The following is a 20,650-nucleotide window of genomic DNA, read 5'->3' on the forward strand; positions in this document are numbered from 1 at the left end:
AGATCTCAGAATATGTCTCTTGGAATCCACTCCCAGACACATAGGGGACAAGAAAGCCATCGGGAACAGGCAACACAGATTCATCACAAGCAGACCACACTTGAATGAGCTGATTTCAATGGCAACATGACCTGCTATGTAGATGAAGAGAGAGAGATGGATGCAATATACCTTGACTTATTAAGACTTTTGAGGTTGTGTCCCACCACACATGCATCTGAAAGCTGAAGAAGTATGTGCTAGAAAAGTAGGCAGGTTGAAAATTGGCTGGACTGTCAGTAAGGTAATAATCCATGGCTTAACAACTGAGCAAAGTACCCCCAAATCAGTAGTGGATGATATGGTTCAATATCTTTATCAACTGCCTGAATGATACGACAGAGCCCTCAGYAAATTTGCGGACAATATTAAATGGCCTTTCAGCATCTTAATCTCTCCTGCAGATATAGTTCAGAGGGGCCTTGGTAAACTTGAGGTTTGAGCCAAAATAARCCTACTGAAGTTCAATATGAAGTTCTGCACCTGGCACAAAATAATACCATGCATCACTATACACTGGGAATCGACAGACTGAGTACCAACCTTGCTTAAAGGACTGTAGGGTCACGGTAGATTCCAAACTGAATATGAGCCAAGAATATGCTTTCCTCCCAGATAATACAAATGCCATATAGAGGGGAAATGACCTACAATGAGAGGTTAAGATTGCAGGGAGTTAGTTTGGCRAAGAGGAAGCCAAGAGGCAATCCAGTAATAGCCTACGGAAAGATGACAGAGCCAAATTCTTTTGTGCTTGCAAAAAAGAGATGGCTAATACATTTCCAAAATTGAGATACTATTGCCCAAGTTATTTTCTCCCAAATGAATTAAGGAATGTTGATAGAGAACTCATATGATCAATAATATGTGGATGAATAACACATACATGAAACTCATTTCAGAGAAGTGCAAAATTTGTCCCTCGTTTTTATTTATATGAAATACGCGAAGGAAAATTAATTTTCAAAACACAAACTGAATGTTTGCTACATATTTTGCTGCTGCTACACAGGCAAAGTTCCTATTGACATTAACAGCATTGAAATGGCTCAACAGTGAGGAAATATTGTACAATCTTTCTCTACCAAAGAAATTTAATCTTAAAATCTTGAGTAATAAATGTAAAGAAAAGCCCAAATAAGTCCCTGCAACTCTCCCACTATCTGTCTTTTATAAATTGGAAGCTGTCTGTTGTATAGCTCTGCTCAGAGTGTATCTTTAGAACTGTACTTATTTCAGCTAAGCATACTTTCAAACATTTTGAAACAAAGGTAGGAAATGGCAACAGAACTGTAAATAATGAAAATGATTTCTTTTAACACAGAGACAGGAAATCACTGTTTTAGATTCTAAATCCTGAGTTTAATAAGTTTCCTTTATGAAGAACAGTTGAGAGACAGTGACTCAGCTCATTCAAAGACATCTGAATATATTACACAAGCGTTCAGTGAAAAATGAAGACCTACTTAACTACAAAACCCAGCAAACTGACATTTAAACTCCAGCCTTATGTGATTAACTCAGGCATACAATAACAATATACTCTTCCTTAAATTTATGGCCTGCAATAGCACAGCTGAGAAGTTGCAGTCTAAAGATTCAGTTCTTAATGTAATTTATTTGTTTTCTGCCTATACCACATGGATCCTGAGGGTCAGACTTTCCAAAAAGGAAGGCAGACCTCTCCATCAAAAGACAAACATTCCTGTGCTACTACTATACAGAGACATCTTCTACATGCTTGAGCCGTGTTAACATCACTTTAAAATTCAGTGCCTACCGACTTGGAACCTCTCTGCTGAGCACCAACACCAGTTATGTACAACATACTTTAGCTGGCAAGAAGACTCCTTTTACCAAATGTATTATAAACAGAGAGTTTAAGCAGCTGAACAGTTACTAAATCATGCAAGAATTAGAGCTGCTAACATCACTGTATGTYCCAGACAATCTTAAAATTCATAAATCACATTAAATAGTTGGTAATCCTCATTCCTGTTTGAATGCCTGCTTACATCCTTTAAACAACAGAGATTTTGTCTTCCTGCTGTAGGTCTTTTTGGGGAGACCTGATCAGCTGAGATTAATRGTTAGAGATGCCACCACATAAAGCTCAGTACTGACAACAAACATTTAGATTCAGGAGCACACACTTGCTAAGTCATGGCTTGCTAAGCTTYTTCTTGCTCGATAAAAGACTTCTAATCCTTCCTAAGGACTTCTGTGAAGGAAGCAGGAAAGATTCACATTCAACTTTGGATGGAAAAAAAAATTCTTTGATTCAATTTGCTCATCCTCATTAATGACTCAATCAGTAGGATCTACCACTTTGCTGGGGTTTATTCTGGTTTTGTATTACTGTAATCATGAGTAAGAGAACAATAACATAGAAAGCTAGGTATCAGAGCTTATGGAAGACACTGAGACTCTCAGAGCAATGTTTGTCTTGTCTAACTTCTGTCTYATCTAACTTTCTTAGGACTTGGATGAAGACTTTCCCTCTTAAGAGTATTTCTCATCTGAGTTTCAATTTCAGGTCTTTCTGTATGAACACACACAAGCTCTAGCCATCTTCCTACAATTTCCAATTGGAGAAAGAATGAAGATCTACATTCTTCAGTGCCACAAGGTTAGACAGGGAAAGTCAAAAAGGGTGATGCTGAATGACCATTAACAATGATGTTTTTGATAGCAGAACATGTTCTTCCTCAAACGAGCTGAATTTTGACAATACTAATGTTTTATTTTGTCTTCCTGTGTGATACTCATTTAGGGAAGAAATGTTCTTTGGCCAATGCTTTTGAAAATCTTGACTCCCTCATAAAGATGGCTCTAAAGAATAGTGGCTGCCCATCATATAACAGCGTTACCAAACACAGCCCCTTTCAGCATGTGTATACTAATAAATATTGCTGTTCCACACACAAAAGTGTTCTGAGATGATGTTTAAAGGACCAGCAAAAATTATTGTTACATTGAAATAAATGTGTCTAATTCTCACCAGAAGCTTAAGTACTGACATCCTTAAGAACTGTTCAGCAGTTAAATAGGCATGTTAACTGTTCAGCATGTTAAATACGCATTTTAAATGTACTTAAAGGCCTTACTAGTCTGTTAATGGCTATATTAGTGTCTTTAACCAAAGYGATCTGAGCACTCTATTATGATTTTCACAGGACAAAAGGCCTGAGACTAATGGTACATATTGATGTACTATGTAGCACATCATTATTTTTACTGATGTTTGACTAAAATTTACTGTTCTGAGAAGCATTCAGTCTTGATTGGAAGAAATAAGRGATAGAGACTATACCAGTTCCATTGCTAACTCATTCTAATGGTCAACTCTCCTCACTTTAAAATGAGTATGTTATTTCTGCTTTGACTTTACCTGATTTCCAATTTCCACTGAATTAAATGGGCACTCCCTCTTTCCTCTCTGTGGAGGAATTTATGCCCTGTAATCAAGCTCTCTCTCCAGCTCCTTTTCGATAAAATAAGCGAAACAAGTGCTTTATGTATCTTTATTCAGCATCTTGTAACTCTGGTGTCTGTTTCGTTCGTTCTTACAACTTCCTTTTCAAATGAACGGTACTCTAGTATCAGTTTCACCAATGCTGCTCACACTGTAAAATCATCAGTCTGCTCTGATCATTGCCGTCTTGTTTACTTGATCACAGAGCTTATGAGCTCATTTGTGAAAGCCTCTCTCAAGCTGCTTTTTGACTATGACCCTTCAAAAAATATCAGCCGCTGCCTTCTGAGATATTGTACCCCATTCTGACACAAGCAGAAAACCCCCTTTAAAGAAGAAACTACTTTATTTTTTTTTGAATCAACCCAGCTTATGTGAACATATTGTTCCATACACGTGTGGTCCTCATTATTTACATCCACTAAAAATACCAGCAGAAATTTTGTACTTCAAGATTATTGACCAAACAGCAATAACSCTAGTTTAATCTTAATTCCTCAAAAATAAGAACTCTGTGGTAAATGTCACATTACTCTACAATCCTATCAAGACAATCACTCTATCATCTGTGATATATCGAAATCACAGTGAAAAAAATGTACAGAATTCAAAATCAGCAAAGAAGCAAAACCAGAGCTGATGCTCCATCTCATTCTAGCTCTTTTCATTGCTCTGACTATTTGAAAAGTCACAAAAAAGGCAGAGCTGATCAATACTCTCAGCCACCAAGTGACTTAACCACCATAGAGCATAAAGCAAAACAAAGGAGAAACAGAAGCGCAACTGTACCACACCAAAACAACAACAAATACTCCTAACAATTTTTGGCCATACCTTTAATTATGCATTTACTGTGAAACAATACTGCAGCTAAAAACACACTGTTTTAGAAGACTGTCCAGTTTCATCTTAGTACTCTGGGTCACCTTGCAAATTAGCATTTTGCAAATTCTCGTGGTCACAAAACCACAACAGAGCACCACTCTCATTGTTAAACATTAATGTACTAAAAGAACTTTCCTATTCCTTTATGCAAGAAGAGTTACAAAAGAAGTGAGAAATGGCCAGCTACAAATAATATAATTGATAGAATGGATAGCTTGTTAGTTCCTTTTTAAGTTAGTTACTGTTAACTGAAAGTTCGTCAAAGGTCCTTCTGCATCTTAAGGAAGGACTTAGAGATTTTAACTAGCCACTACAATTCTACAGTTTAATAGATTAAAAAATGGCTTCAAGTTGCAGAATTTTCATCTGAATGGAGACCCTGGCCATCTCAATACTTCTTCCTGTGAAATAGCATCTCAAGGTTTACCAGCTGCATTCTCAAGAACAATGATGAAAACTCATGATATGTGAAAGAGGGCAAGACCCCAGTACGGATTTAACAGTTTGGCTGGTTAAATTTTGCAGTAGTGCCTGCAACCTCCTGCCCAGCTGGCAGTTGAAGGACCATGGGAGGTGGGTGCAAGTGTTAGGTGGAGAGAGCACAGGAGACTGCTGTGAAGCAAACAAGCACGATGAACATGGGAACTGCAGCTGCAGATATCGCGGTAAAGCACATGCTAAGGAGGTGAGGTCATGCAGTGTGGGATGTATGCTACAAACCCATCAGAAACTACGTTTTATTTCAGCTCTGCTCATGGAACAACCCGTTCTTGATCATGGTGATTGCCCAATCAAGGAAGTAATATATTCCTCTCTCATGCCAGCCTTGTTACTCATTGTTAGAAATTGCCAGGTTCCTCATTTATTTATTTATGTATGGGCAATGAAGATACGGTAAATACTTTTAAATTTAAATGGCATTCCATATACTCTTTATCATACTGCTGACTATGAAGAGTGAGTGTCTCTTATCACTCTCAGATGCGAAGTCAACACCCTATGACAGAACGGCCTATCTGAATCAGATACTAACAACATTAAGAGCTAATTAAAACTTGGAACCATATAAAAAGAAAAGTAACGTGCAAATCTTTCAACAAAAATGTTGTGTTATAAAGAATGAATGTTTCCTTTGTAAAACACATGTAAATACTTCTGTTCAAATACTGAGTATTAAAAATGAGGCCTTTTTTTTCCTCCAAGTTCTGTCTTCATATCAGCATCAGCACAATAATAACCCTCCACACTTCTGAAATACTGATGACTTAGCATTGCAAATTCGAGGTTAGTTGGCACTTTGGCCATATTTTCAAAAGAGTAGATTCTGAGTACTATTTTTTGCAATTTTAGAAGTCTCCCACTAGCTGCTGTCAGAATATCAAGCATTTCTATCAATCTTTTTCTCAAGCTACCCACCTAAAATGAGGATATATAAGTTATCACTGAAGTCACTACTCAAATTTTTTTGTGAAGTGAAAATCTCCATTTACATATAGTTCTTTGCATTGAAGTTCTTTATTGCATGCTGATGTCCCTAAAACTTCAATTGCTTAATTATTCTGAGTACACATGCAACAGAATCACTGCAGACTCACTAAATGCCTCATTTTGGATGCTCCACACTATAAAATTACAGTCAATTAGACTCTTCAAAGCATATTTGTCTTTGATTCTTTTTCAACTTTACATTTTAGTTACTTTGAAATAGTGGAGATGGTTACAGATAAGGTAACAACATTTTCTTACACCATCAATGAACATTTTGTCTACAACCCTAACAACATTCTCATAAATGTGATTACCATATACAGTTAAAAGAACTTGAATGGCTGTGTTACGTACAGGCTAATATTATGATKTTGCAGACTGAAAACAAAGAGCAGCTTCAAACAACCACATTGCCAGAGGAAAAAAGGCAGAGGGAGGCTCCTCTTAGACCTCAGAAGCTTTGAAGCTACTGGCATTACAGGCAGGTCTAGACTAGCATCAAGCCCATAAAGTAAACAAAGCCCATGTAGGTAAAATTTGGGACTATTAGCCTTTACAGTGCCTCTTAGAACAATTATTTTATTGTTGATACGCTTCACTGTTTTCAGAATCAAGCTTCCTATTAAAAAATCCTCATGTGTAGTATAAAGGAAAAACATATGAAGCATTACATAAAGAAAAGCAACTATAGTGCTGGGTTGGTTATTTCACAATACTTTACACTTCTGATCTCTCTCAGTCATATAATCATGTCTTGCTTCCTTGTAATAGACATTAGAGAGTAAATTATAGACTTAAAGGTAAATAACAATTGCACAGGAGCAYGGAGCTAAAAGTCAATCCTCTATTATAGAAAGTGTTCCTCCTCATGGCATAAAAAGTAGGGCCGCAAATAAAAACTTCACTGCTGGTACTTCAGTAACACCATCTGAAGAGGTAAATCAGAATTTGCATGACTCAGTTTTACTAAGTTATTATAATATAGATTATCTGGATTTTAAATGAGAGTGAGACATTCATTCATTTTCTAATGTTGAGTAAAGAAAATACTTAATAGCAACTGGAAATTTGTTATGATGTGTAAGAGATACCTGATAGTTATACTGTTACAGCTTGATACCCCAAAATAGTACGCATGACCATCCCTGAACATAGGATGAGGCCAGGCCCAGTTGTTTTCATTTGGGTTACTGAATCTGGAATGCTCAAACTAAAAGCAGTGTTGTCCAGAGGTGCATAAATACTGATTTCTTACCACCCAATTTTTAATCATAGCAGTATACAGTGACGTATCTTTCTAGCAACACCTGTAGGAGAGAATATACATGATACATACGATGATTTCTGAACTCTTATTAAAAGAATTCTAGACTGCCATTTTAAGCCTGTATTAATAGCCCATCCCTGCTGAAAATTCTGTTAATATTGAAGTTGATTATACCAGTCTCATTACTTAAGGCATTTATCTAAACTTATGGAAAAATACATTAAAAAAAATCACTTTCCACAACATGCAAATTTGCACTACTATATAAAATATTCAGGTCTTAATTCATCAAAAAAAAAAAAGAAGAAGAAGAAGACTCTTTAATACACCCACTTCTAACAGGTCCTGAAATACAGCTAATCTTCAGAAAAGATCTTTCTAGTTTAAAATGTAAAACTCCTTGTCTCTTAAATCCTGTTCCGTGCCTTCAATCATTTACCAGTGTCACCTACCAGCCTATCATTTAAATTCAAAAAGCTAAAGGCGATTTGTTTCTTCCCTTTCCCCTGATCAAGTAGTGTTTATACACTGCTACGTCCTTCATAACTTCTACAGGATCATCTTCTTTTCAAAAGAAGACACAGACTGTTGTTCACCTCCCACCAGCTCCTATTTCTGTTACGGATCTATTTAACAACTACATAGCTTTACCTGGACCATATATAGTATGGCTGCTATAGCATCAAAATTTCTGGCATGCCCTAGGGTTTTCCAGTGCTCTAACAACATCAAGGCAAGCCATTATAACAACTTACATTGGCTTTTCATCTTCTAGCAGCATTTACAAATTGCAGTTGGATGCTGGAAAAGGTAAATATTMCCAGAAATCACTGTATTTTTGTTATACACCAAGATATCCAAAAACATCTAGCCAAAATAGTATTTTTCACACAACTGTATCTTCCAGAAATAATGACAAGCCCAAAACCCAAACACAAATCATGCAGAGTAGACAGCTTGCCTGTACCAGGAGGTCTTCTCCATGCTCGTTCTAATCCTGAGTATATCAGTGATGATTGCAGCTTTGCAGCTTTCCATGGACTTAGCACTTTCTGTCAGGGAAGATCCTGTTCAACATTTTACATCTTTTGTTTGCAATGAGATCTGTGCAGAAAGGTCCTGATGTGCATTTCCTGCATTCACAAAATGCCATCTAGAATCCACTGCAGCTCATGGAGTACGTGGAATACAGGAACCATTTCTAAAGAGCATCATAACAAGCAAAAATCATCTTTTCTATGGGGAAATGATACAGAGAGCTTGGGCCTATGAGCAAAAATCTCAATGCATTCTTTGGTTTCAGCCTTATTCTTGAAAAGCCTGCAACTCTTGGTAAATAATCTCTTTCCTCAGTAAAAGGATTATGACTACCTGAAGCCATATTGTACAGTGCACACCCAGGTGATTTTGCTGAGCAGAGAGCAAAAGGAAGAAAGAAATCTCYTAGATTTAAACTAACATAGCCTTTAAATGATCACAGGTCTGATGTTCACTTCTGCCAACAAAGTATTCTGTATTATACAGGACATAGGCCAAGTATGAATAAGGCTTTTTGAAGTGGTAAATGCCTGTTTGTGCAGCACTTATCTCATGAGGTTCCCAATCTCAGCTTGAACATTATGGGCAGTATGGCAATAAAAATGAGAAATGACAATAAAACACATGACTAAGTCAAAATAYTTCCTTGGCCAGGAAAGACATGTGCATGTTAAAATGTTTTTAAGCAAAGCCAAAATACTCTACATTCAAAGCTCTGTTTTTTCTGTGAAACATTTAATCATTACCTGTTTAACAAAACAGGATGCAAACAAAGTTTACAGTATAAGAGGAGTGAAAATATGTGGGGCTGAACACGATCACTTCCTGTCAGTCTTCACCAGWTACTTTTATGATCCTAAGCTAAGCAAGAATCACAAGGAGGAAATGCTAGTAAGAGTTCTACCACTTAGAATTCAAAGCAAGCATCTGATGATAAAAAACAAAACCAACACATTCTTGGATAGACATATTTTGTAAGTTGCTCTCAATATTATTAAAAATTTAAGTTATCTACTGTCCGAGATTTCTAGCTCTCTATGCCTTCTATATTCGTTGAAGTCTTTCTAAGAATTATGGACTTGGAACATTTTATTCCTCTAGAGGGCAAAAAGACTGTGACCTGATAATTAGATTTCAATAAACTGGACATGTTTCTGAAGAGTCTTTTCATTACAGAGCCTTTCCCTTTTGAAGTTTAATCTATAAATTTGCATTGTACAATTATTACTACATATACTGTTACTACTATTACACATTCTCCTACAAACAAGTAGGAGGCCTCTAAAKGGGAGATACAGCCTAATCCATGTTTCAAATTTGTTTTAAAAACTTTATTTTTTTAATCAAGCAAACAAGATGCAGAAAAGCAAATGTACMAGGAAGATGTCAAGGTATATTATGCAATTCTTCTCTAGAATAACGTGYTGTTTTCTTCCTTTATTGTCAGATTCATCCATGTTATAAGAAATTTTATAGCTTAACTGAAACACCAGCATTTTGTCATCAATASTCTTGCAAAACAAAGATGACTAATATACCAAAGACACAGTTTCCTTGCCATTTTTTTTCCACTTCAGATAAGTGCTACTTTTAAAAATTGCCACTGAATTCTACCACTGTTTGTGTGGGTCAACACACCGAAGAAAACTGCAGTGATATGTCAACATCCAAGCACATATTYTGACTCATAGCTGGTACCACTGTAATATTACTACTTCAGGCACAATCCTTACGTGTATGTGATTATCTGTATAAGGTGACTTCAGGTTTTTGTACATTTTAAATACACACAATCCAATGCTGCAACACTTGCTCATGTGAACAGTCCTATTAATTGGACTGCAGATTACAAACACCATTTCCCATTTCTCATTAAGATGAGAAAAGTTCTTGTCTCATCTTAATGGACTTCCAGCTAATGGCCTATGAGCTCTATCCCATATTACAGAGTACTCACCTTTATTCATTAACTTTTATTACTTACGAGAGCATGGCTATTTTGTGAGTACCTCTTGCAGTGTATTCCCTAAAAAATCAGTTAAAACACTTGTAGATTTTAGGGAAAGCTAAAAGGCAGGAAAAAAAAACAATCAAACAAAACAAACAACAAAAAAAAGCCAGCATGGGATTGGGATGCTTTGAAAACGCATACAAGGTTTCTACCACTATAATGGCAGCCTATCTTAATTTCAGTTACTCCTTTTCCTTGCTATTCAAATGTTCAAAATTTTTCTTCCTGCCCTGCTTTGCCTCTCTATATTGTCTCAATTGTTTTTTTATTCTACTAGTAGTTACACCCATTCACAAGTACTTTTTTCATTTTCCTAATCTTCTAATTCTGTTTGTTCATCCATTACTCATTCTTCCACACCTCTGGTTCCGTATCAGCTTCTCCCGTCAACTTTCCTTAAGGCTGGTGAATACATTGCCTCAGTGCTGCTGCTGGAAAGAAGTTACTCCAGGTGGGAAGAACGAGAAACTAATGGGAAAAATTACCTAAGTTCAAGCACTCCGAGAACTACTGTGCTTCTTAAGATCCAAATACTGCAAAGCAAAGTGCAGAAGTCCCTTATTTACATAAACAGCAGGAAGGATGACTACTATGTATGAACACTAACATGTACAGGATCTATCCATGGACTGAAATAACCTACAATACTGCTTAACAACCAAAATCATAGTCAGAAGTATAAAAATCATCTTGGACATGAAGACAGACTTCATAAAATGTAGTAAACTCCACTTGGAAAGTGGGCCATATACAGTTACGTAACTTTTCTGCCTCATCAGTATTTCTTCTGCTCAAATATAATTACATTCTACACTCCAAATTTTGGCTCGTGTATCTGCATATGCTTTGCACTTCAAAGGCTGACTTACATATTAGCATGACCTAGTTCCTATTGTATAAGTAAGAAAGAATAGGAATCACATTGATCTAGCTGCACTTGATTTCCACTTGCTGTACTGGGAATTCTTCAGATTCTAGCTCCCATGTTTTTCAGTTTGGTAAATTCAGTTTGGTATAGCCAATTTTGGAGTACGTGATTTTACAGGAAAACAAACTTTACATTAATAAAAGTAGATAATAATTTTGTTAGGGAAGTTGCAAATGTTATCAGCTTCAATTGTAGTTAAAAGTGGATGTCAAAACAAATAAACTAAAGACACTGTTAAATATAATGATTAAAGAGAAGACAGCGTTTGCTCTGATTATTTTCAATTACTTGGGAAAAAAACTTCACAGATATGGGATTTTATCTACAAAGAAAGAGTTCAGTTTTGACATAGTTGATTTTACTGACACATTTGAAAAATTATTAGAAGTTTTACTTCATTAGAAAGAACTTTTGCAAGCATAATAAAACTGTTAAAGTAGAATCTACGCTGCAAAGGTCAGGTAAAGTGCATATACAGGCTTGCTCAGCTCTAACAAGTGGCACAAAGGCCAAATTTCAGGTGAATATTATGGCCAGAAAAGACTTATCTACCTGAGAAGTTGCAGAATCAGACCTACTAAAATGTCCTTTTGACAAAATATTGCAATGATTTTTTCAATATTTTTCTGCAGCATCTGTTCAGTCCATAGCTACTCCTTCCCTTCCCTAGGTAAGGAATTCTTCCTTTGAGAAATAAAATTTGTGATTTTTCTGAAAGAATATGTTCTAAAGGCTTTCTAAGGACCTCACTACTTCCAGATGTTGACCAAACTAGTTCTTTAAAAGGGAGATTCATCACTCTCCTGCAGGACGATCAGAACACCTCATGCTGGCAAGTAAGGTAGAAAAGCAAACAGGAATGTTTTTTTCCTAGATGACAGGATTTTTTGTTTGKTTGGTTGGTTTTTTGTGTCTCTGACATGTAGTTACCTTTATTTAAGGAACCTTTCCACAACCTGTCTTCCCTCCACTGAACTCAGGGCCTAGTCTAGGAGTGCTGTCAACATATTTAAAGCCTTCTTGAATTGATCTAGCCACACTGGATTTCCACTCTCTATATTGGGAATTTTTCAGATTCTAACTTCCAGGGAAACTAATTAGAAATTATCAGTATAAGCAATTCTTGAGTATACACTAATGATAAAGTGCTTTATTAATACAAGTAGAAACTAATCTAGTTAGGGAAGTTACAAAGGTACCAAGAAGGCCTTTTCCCCTCTGTAGCCATGACCTTTCGTGACAACTACATTTCCAGTGAACTCAAACAAAAAAGGAAGCTCTGGACTGTGAGATGTGGAACATCCGGCTTTACTCCTGCAAGAAACAGGAATGGCCATTAACCTAACTGCTTTATAAATTGTGTGAAAAACTCRTTTCCTGTATAGAGGAAAGCCTTTACATAGCTCTTCTTCAAGAGACAAACCACAGCCAGCTATTTGCATGCAGAAATACTCCCCTATGAAAATTTAAGTTATTCCTCCTCCTGGCTAAGACTGAGGGCTTAGATACTACTTGTTTCGCTATTGCCATTGTTGATGTTCTAAAATACTTAAGAAATGGACATAATTTCCACTAAAATACTAGGGAGATAAGAGACATTTAAAAACAGCCAGAACTGTCATCCAGTAAAGGCTTATTAAGAACCATTACTTAATGACAATTAATTGACACCGTCCTTAGCAAGGAGAGCACTAAGGACGGTGTACAGCTGCGGGTGCCCTTTAGAACTGCGGGGTCCATGCCAGAACATGCAGTTCCTCAGCATCCCAGTGGCCACAGTTTACTTTGTCCTGCTTTAGCCCCAGGAAACCCCTTCAGAGGAGGCTGATCCAGTCATTGACCCAGAACACGTTCTCTTCAGTAATGAATCCAGAACAGCTGCCTTAAGAGAGAGGTATCTGCCACAGCCTGGGCAAAGCTAGGTGCTTTTAAAAGTGTGCTTCCAACCTTCTTCTAGCCAGACAATATTGTAATTACTTATTTTATTTTATTTAATTCCACAGTACATAGCTCATATAAGCCGTATTTCCCTTGTCAAAGCAAGAGCAAAGAGGAAATTGCAATTTCTCCAKAACTTCTATTGACTGTGCAGTCACCACCAGCATCATTATGGAAATGAATAACATATCCTTCTGGAAATTCATTGACAAGCATCTCTTTGAACTGTACTCCAAACTCAAGATGACTAATGGCAATATGCCCAATATGTTGGTGTGCTAAGCCAGTAAATGAGCCTGTCATCCTTGCATTTTCTTCTGTACCGTACTCCCCTGTGCCTTGGCTTAAAAGTGATTTATTACTAATCAGCTGAGAAGATTTAGCAAGGAGGAAAAACGAATAAACTTCAAGCATTTAGAAATTAGCATATACATTGCTCGAATGCCATTATTTCTTCTGCTAATACTACTATAGGTTTTAACAGAGAAAAAAGCCTTGCCTGGCACATGCTAGTTGTTAAATATATAAAAAAAAMCACTACTTTTGTTTTGGAAGTGTAATGCAACATTTTATCAATCCTTAACTTTTGGAGCTCCAATTTCATTTGTTAAGCTTTTCCTTTTCCCCTACATTAATTTTTGTATGTCAAATACTGCCTTAAGTCTACGTGTGTTCTTGGTGCTCTGTTGGCAAAACATTCTACATATAACCAGCAAAAAWGATACCTGAAAGATAACAATGACTGAAGACCCAAGTACAGGATATAGTAGAAGCAGTAGTGGTTAAAACAGCAATGGTACCACTACAATTCTAACAATTACAAAATTACAGGKGAGGACTAATTACCCAAAGTATGAGTTTTCCAGGAGAAGGAAAGGGAAAAATCTTGCAATGCCAGGCATATATACATATTTCATTATTAAGAAAAAAAAACCCTAAATCACACAGAAATGTCCATCTTACTTTTTAACATACAATAAACCAGTGAACAGTATGCTATTCACAAGAGAATGACTGCAGTCCTCTAACACCTACCATAGGACTGACAACAATCTAGTTATCATCTAAAGCAATACAGGTACTATTTCATCATTTCTCCTAAGAATTAGAAGATAAAAAGGCTTATTTTCAAAAGCTAAATGACCTACTTGGAATAGTATTTTCTGCTGTTTTGGATCTTTCTGCACAGCACTTTTCAAGAGATTATATGAAGTTCAAGCTGGTGGAGCGGTGTGAGGGCACATAAGAGCTGCATTTGGGGCCTAAGAATAAATGATTTCTTTCTGCAGCTTCACTGACATGAATAGCATGGTAGTGGGAACACTGAGACCTGCAAGTAGCAAGAAAACTTGCCACACAAGTTTCTCTCTGTTCAACATGTATCTATGCACAAGTATGACATACAGATGTACATATTAACTGGCAAGATAAAAAGAGAACACCTCTACTRAAATTCATGCAATTAATTAACTATAATTGTGTATTGGACAAAGTGCAAAACAATGGCAGAACACAAAATTATATTTCCCAGATCCTGAAAAATTCTTTTTCTGTCATTGTAGTCAGTCAACTGTAACCGTACAGAAAATCTTGTATTATTGCGTAAAGCATTTACTATATTCCAAAGGCTTTTTTTTTTTTCTTTTAGGATATATGAATTACATTAAAAGAGATTTTTTTCAAAGTAACTTTTTCCTACAGGATAGGATAGGAAACTTGTTTATAAAAAAACAGTGTGTAATCTAGTTCTACACTCGATACTACATATTTTGGAAACTGGCAAAAATATACTGGGGAAACGTATTGTTAGTTTGTCAGCTAATTTGCTGCTAAAAGCAATATATGGCAAGAAAACCACAAACTAAATCACTCTTAAGATATAGGAATTACTGTCATATTAATATTTCCTATATAAATTTATAAATTAGTCCTCATTGCTTCTTAATTTATTTCTAATTCATTAAATAAATATTTACAAAACATTCACTTAATGGAAAATTTTCCATCAAAAAGTTGCTATGACAAAATGGATAATTTCAAACTTCCTGATACAGCTATCACATTCTCATCAGAAATATCAAGGGAAAGATTGCATTCAGCTGTGTTTTAAAGAGAAATGCACTACAGATCTTATTATGTTGTCAGATGCTCACATTTCTTTTAATGCTGTTAAATGGAATCGATTTCTCAAAAAATACTGGTACATATTTTGAACTAAGCACTTCAGAAAACACTGTATTTTCCAAAAAGCTAAATTTAGCTTCTTTCTCTTAAATAAGCATTCCACAAGTCAAAAAGTTTTCTTCTTACATTTCATAAATAATAAACAGAAAATGGTATTTGTAAACAGAGTTCTTCACTTGCAAGGTACCTTTTCAACCACTTTCTCTTGAGAAAACCTATTTATTTATTTGAATCAACAAAACTGACTCTGGATTTTTTATTCCTTCTGCAGTTCCACCACTGATTTCTCTGGAATAGTGATCGCAACATTTAATCCAGGCACTTCAATAACCTTCTCTGTAAAATGGGTATATTGACAYGGACCTCACAGATTGTCCAATTCAGCTAAAACGCTGTACTTGTAAAATATTTTGATAGCCTTCACTGAAATACACCTGCAAGTTATTCCTGTATAAGGTGACAATTTGTATTGATRTTGAAATGACAAGTAAGGGAGACTTTTTTAAGGGCGAACTTTCTCGCCAGCATTCGGCCTCGGCAGATGGTCAGCTCTTRCGCCGTTTCAGGTAGCTGGCTCCTCCGCTGCCACACCACTGCGCTCTAGGAAGCTCTCAGTCCTTCCAGGCGCCTTTGTCACGGGAGGTTTGGGCTAAATATACATGTGGGCATTTATCCACCCTTCAAACACTTCCTCTTTAGATCTGCGCTTCACTGAACACAAGGAAATGTTTCTGGCCACATCCTGTCCCTCTCTGAACTTGACTATCCTTTACCATTTCAAGCCTCTTCCAACCTAAAAAAAAAAAAAAAAAGAAAAAAGAAAAAAAAGATGGGAGGAATTTCACTTTCTGCAGTCAGCCGTTTGCTGAAGACTTTAAGCCACATCCAAGACGTATCTCTTAGAACCAAACGGAAAATAAAAATAAGACAGACTCAGTCTAATATTAAACTCCCCTTACATAACCYGAGTACAACACTGACTTGATCTACAGTTAGGTTTGTTTTCCGTCCACGCACTCCTTCCTTCCCTAGTCAAACACGTTTCCCTCCACAGCGTCTCCGCGGCGGCCCGTGGTGCAGCCTGCAAAGTGCCTCCCGCAGCCCGGCGAGCTCGATGCYCCGAAGCTCCAAAATAACCTTCTCTCCAAAACAAGTAGCTCCCATTTCTCTCGAAGCTCCAGCTCTGTGCTCTCTCCCAGGCTTCCTCCCCACGCGAGATGTGCGGCGTTACGCAGTCAGCGCCGCCGCGTGAACCCGTTCCCCGGAGGCTCGCGCTCCTCCTAACAGATRCCTCCTATTTCTCCGAACAACACAAATTGCCCTGGTACCTTCATGCCAGCACGGACCCCAGACAGAAGCTCCTTACGTTCCATAAACCTCACGTTTGCCACTTTTGGTGAAGGCAGGCTAAAAAGCGAGGCCAGGCTTTGACACGCCAGCAAAAAGCATYGGGCCTAAAAGCGCACGCACGAGCTCACCCGGGATTGGGACACTCCGAGCAGGGTTATAAGGGTTGCGGTAACCCAAGACCTGCACTGAAACTCGCAGCTGGAAACCCTGCTGCAAGGCAGGGAAGAGCCCGTAACACTTAGGTTTGGGAACTGCTGATGTAAAGGATGTATCTGCTTGAACAGGCACTAATAAAAGAAGGTTATGAAAACTGCAAATACCACCTTAGCGTTTTTCAAAGATACTTCTCTCCAGTTCCATTCCTAAAAATGACACACAAGATACGGAGCAGACTTGCTCAGCTTACAAAACACATTGCATCAGGCTAAAATAACCCGAGTGCAGTTAGCAAATTTCTTGTTATATGAAAGAACTTTAAACTCCAGCTTTATTGCCTATGCCACTTAGTTTTTGAGAAGAAAAGCAAATCCTCCTCGTGCAGCTCAAAGATARATTTACAAAATAGGCATTCACAGCTGCCTCTGAAAAGAGAAAAAATTCACTCCCCAACCAAAATCAACCATTAAAATAGTGGCAACAGAATGACTTTTTATTTTTAAAATTTGGTCGTTAAGGTACATGGAAAACTAGCCAGGTATAACTACATAAAAGGCTTATCTACACAAAAGCATAGTACTCCTAACTTGAGCCCTAGCTCTTTGAGTACACTGAATGCGCAGTTTAGAGATGAAAGCTGGCCAAAAGCTCAGGCTTTGTAAAGAGAMCTTGGGCCCCTCTGGATCATGCCTCGCTCAAATGAAGCTGGATTTGTCCAATAATGGTCCCATTCCATTTAGCACAGGTGAGAAATTAAAATGTTTCCACAGAGAACCACAGAGAATCTCCTCTGATATCCTGCAGCACTACTACTCCCTCCACCACTCTCAAAGTGTGGGACTGGCATAAACAGAGTCAAAATGCTGGGAAAAAATCATTTTTCAATAGCCGTGGCCAGGGCCTCACCCCAGCCCAAGCAGCGAGTGAAAGCTCTTGCAGAGCAGTTTCACACCAAAGCGACTCTATTCTGCAAAAACCTTGAAGGTTTCCCATTTTCCGAAGAGCAAGTTATACTACAAATCTCTGAATGTGTTTGATCTTACTACTTTCTAAATCATCAGGAAAAATTAGCCATTTATTGCAGTTCTAGGGAAGAGGGAATTGATTTTTAATATTAGAATAATCGTTTGCCATCTAACTGGCAAATGATTGGCTATGTCTAATGGTTAAACGTAAAGTTTTGATACTATTTTGGGTTGTCTGAATTTGGCACTGAAGTTCAGAGCTGCTAAAGGCTTTTGGGATTGTTGCTCTTCCCCTATACACTTTCCAGTGAGAATCCTGTCCACGCTTCTGAGCAAAATACCTAAACAGAAAAGAATCTGGCTGGGACTCAGCTATGGATGATTTCTGGAGTGAAAGAGAAATCATTTTAGTAACATACAAATACTTTACCGCACAAAACGCTCAAACTGTGTGGCAGCAGCAAAACTTTGAATTAATCCTGAGGCCTTCAGGATTGCAGCRCTGATCGATGCTGAATGCCCAATTAGCAAAGTACTTAACGCAAGCTCAGTATTAAGTATCGACATAATCCACTGACAGGGCCAGCCTGTTGCCTCAAACAAGCAAAACTTCTGCCGAATACAACAGGACTGCTGTGTAAGGAAGAAAGGAAAGGCTGCCTCCAAAGCAAAATCCAGAATGTCAGGGTAAGAAGACTATGCCTGAACGACTAATCTGTATTATTCACATAAACCTTACTTCCCTGTTCAGAAAATTCTGCCCCACTTTCTCAGGTGTTTTTAGTCTGTGATATAATAAAGTTAATATTCCATCCATAAGGTTTCAGGAGATGAGATGTAGAGCATTTAATTCTATTACAGCTTCACCAAAAGAAGCTTCTTTCATTCGTTTAAGGATTAGAAGGAAAGCACGTCTAATCCAATGACTCTTCCRCCTAATTTTAGTAATGGAGACCTAATTTAATTTCAGAAATGTAGATAAAAGGACACTCAAAAATGAGACACATCAACGAAGGTGTTGTTACGAGTACTGTAAACAGTTGTCCGTTTTCCCTTMTCTGTCTCAAAGGCCTCTGTTAAAGCGTCTTCACTGAAACTGGTTTCTTCAAGGGCAGGTAAATCATATAGAAATATGGTACAGCTCATATATAGAGACATACTAACGATACATACTCATGTGCTTAATTTCAAAGACTGGCAGGAGCAGCTACCTCATTTATAATAAATCTTCTGAACTCATTACTTTCACAACAGAAGAAGGGTGCTGTCGATGGGAACAAATCCGGTGCCCATTCRTATTTTCCACAAGTCCTACTTGCAAGAGGACAAACACCTTCACCTGCCACCGCCCTCCTTTAGCRGAGATTTTGATGCAAACGGGCTTCCCCCACGCACACACCAGGCACAAACTTCTCAGCAAACGCCGCCGAGGACGGGGAGGCGCCGAGGACGGCGGGACCGGGCTGACCGCGACGACGGTGCAGCTCCCGCCCGAGCCACGCCGGGCGTCAGGCCTGCGCGCGCCGCCGCCGCTCGAGGTGCCCGAGCCGACCGCCGGGACGCTGCCGCAGAGCAGCCCGAGAGGCACCGCCGCCGAGTGCCTCTCACCCTGAGAGGCACCGCCGCCGTCCCGACCCGGCGGGGGAGCAAGCGGCCGGACGACTGTTTCGAACAACGCGCGTCCATCCCTCGGGACGCTCCTGGGCTTGGCGACCTGCACGAGGACCCGTCGGCACGGGGAGGGGGCATCGGTTCGCAGGCCGTGGCGCTTACAAAGACGAGGAGAAAGGAGTGCGTTTGCATAGTCRCATCTTTTCCGCGAGTGTTCGGCAGCACTAACCTTGCTCCTTGCTGGATCCATGCCGGGCTGGCCAGCCACCTCCTGCTGATCTCCTAAAGGCTCCCCGCGGCGRCACCTCCAGCCGCTAGGACCACTGTCCGCCCACCTTCCCAGCACGGTCGCCCTGGCTTCTGAACCGCTCATCTTCATGAAACACACGCGTGTGCTACGAAAGTGCTAATTATTATTTTCCTGAGTTGACTTCTTTCCTGTTGATCTCTTCACTTCGCACAGTGACTGCTAGCAGCAGCAGCTGAAACAGYCGCAGCAGTAACAACCACCACTAGTGTTGCCTGTGAATTTTCCGGCTACCCATACCCATTTTCTAGATTTATCTGAAAACTTGTACTATTTCATTATCAAATGCCATCTACTTAGTACTATCTGAAATGTCGTAACAAATGACTTACATTCTGCATCATAAAAATTATGTTAACTAAGCACCTTCAGCACCCAGCGTATTTCCCAGTATGCTCAAGCCTGTAACTCATGAACAGGAATATTGCCTCTAAGGTTAAAACCTATAAACCATTTTTTTTTTAATCACAGCAGATAACACAGAATTAGGTCTGTTTTCTAGCACAGTATTCACCAAGGATAAAGCCAACAATGCCTGGAGAGTAGGAAGATAGAAACTTCAAATAAAACAACATCCTACTAAACACAAATAGTTATTTCAGAATGTTCATACATTTCAGATATATGTATTCATATATATTTCAGTTACACTAGAACACAGATCAACTAATGAAATTCCTCTTGGAAGTCATACACCAATTTACAATCCAATTTGGTATTGCATATTGCAAAACATCTAAAAATTAAWCATAATTTTTATTTAAAATTTGTTCACATTCTTTTGAAAACGAGGGAACTCGTACTAACAAGGGAAAGCAGCAACCGGTGATATAATGACAGATTTTTTACACTTCGATGTGAAATCATCTGTGTTTGGTATTTTTCAAACTTGCAGAAAAGAAATATGGACTTTCCACTTCCCCTTAACTGCTACTTTTAATGATTTTATGCAGTTTTGCTAGCCTTAATTTACTCTGGCATATTCCTGACAGTCAATGGTGGCTAATA

At 38.3% G+C, this 20,650-nt stretch overlaps 1 protein-coding gene across 1 annotated transcript in view; it reads right to left on the minus strand.

The window, feature by feature from the left end:
- Positions 1-19,708, minus strand: part of CHN2 (chimerin 2) — a 132,596-nt gene extending 112,888 nt beyond the window's left edge. The window contains exons 1-2 of the mRNA XM_085307621.1: positions 19,135-19,708; positions 16,732-16,890 (exon numbers count right to left, since the gene is read on the minus strand). Of these exons, the coding sequence (XP_085163747.1) occupies positions 16,732-16,890; positions 19,135-19,708 (733 nt within the window). The remainder of the gene's footprint in view (positions 1-16,731; positions 16,891-19,134) is intronic.
- Between the last annotated feature and the right edge of the window lie 942 nt (positions 19,709-20,650).

Source organism: Rhea americana, unplaced genomic scaffold, assembly GCF_003343005.1.
Source record: "Rhea americana isolate MKP2758 unplaced genomic scaffold, rheAme1 scaffold_26, whole genome shotgun sequence".
Taxonomy (NCBI): Eukaryota; Metazoa; Chordata; class Aves; order Rheiformes; family Rheidae; genus Rhea; species Rhea americana.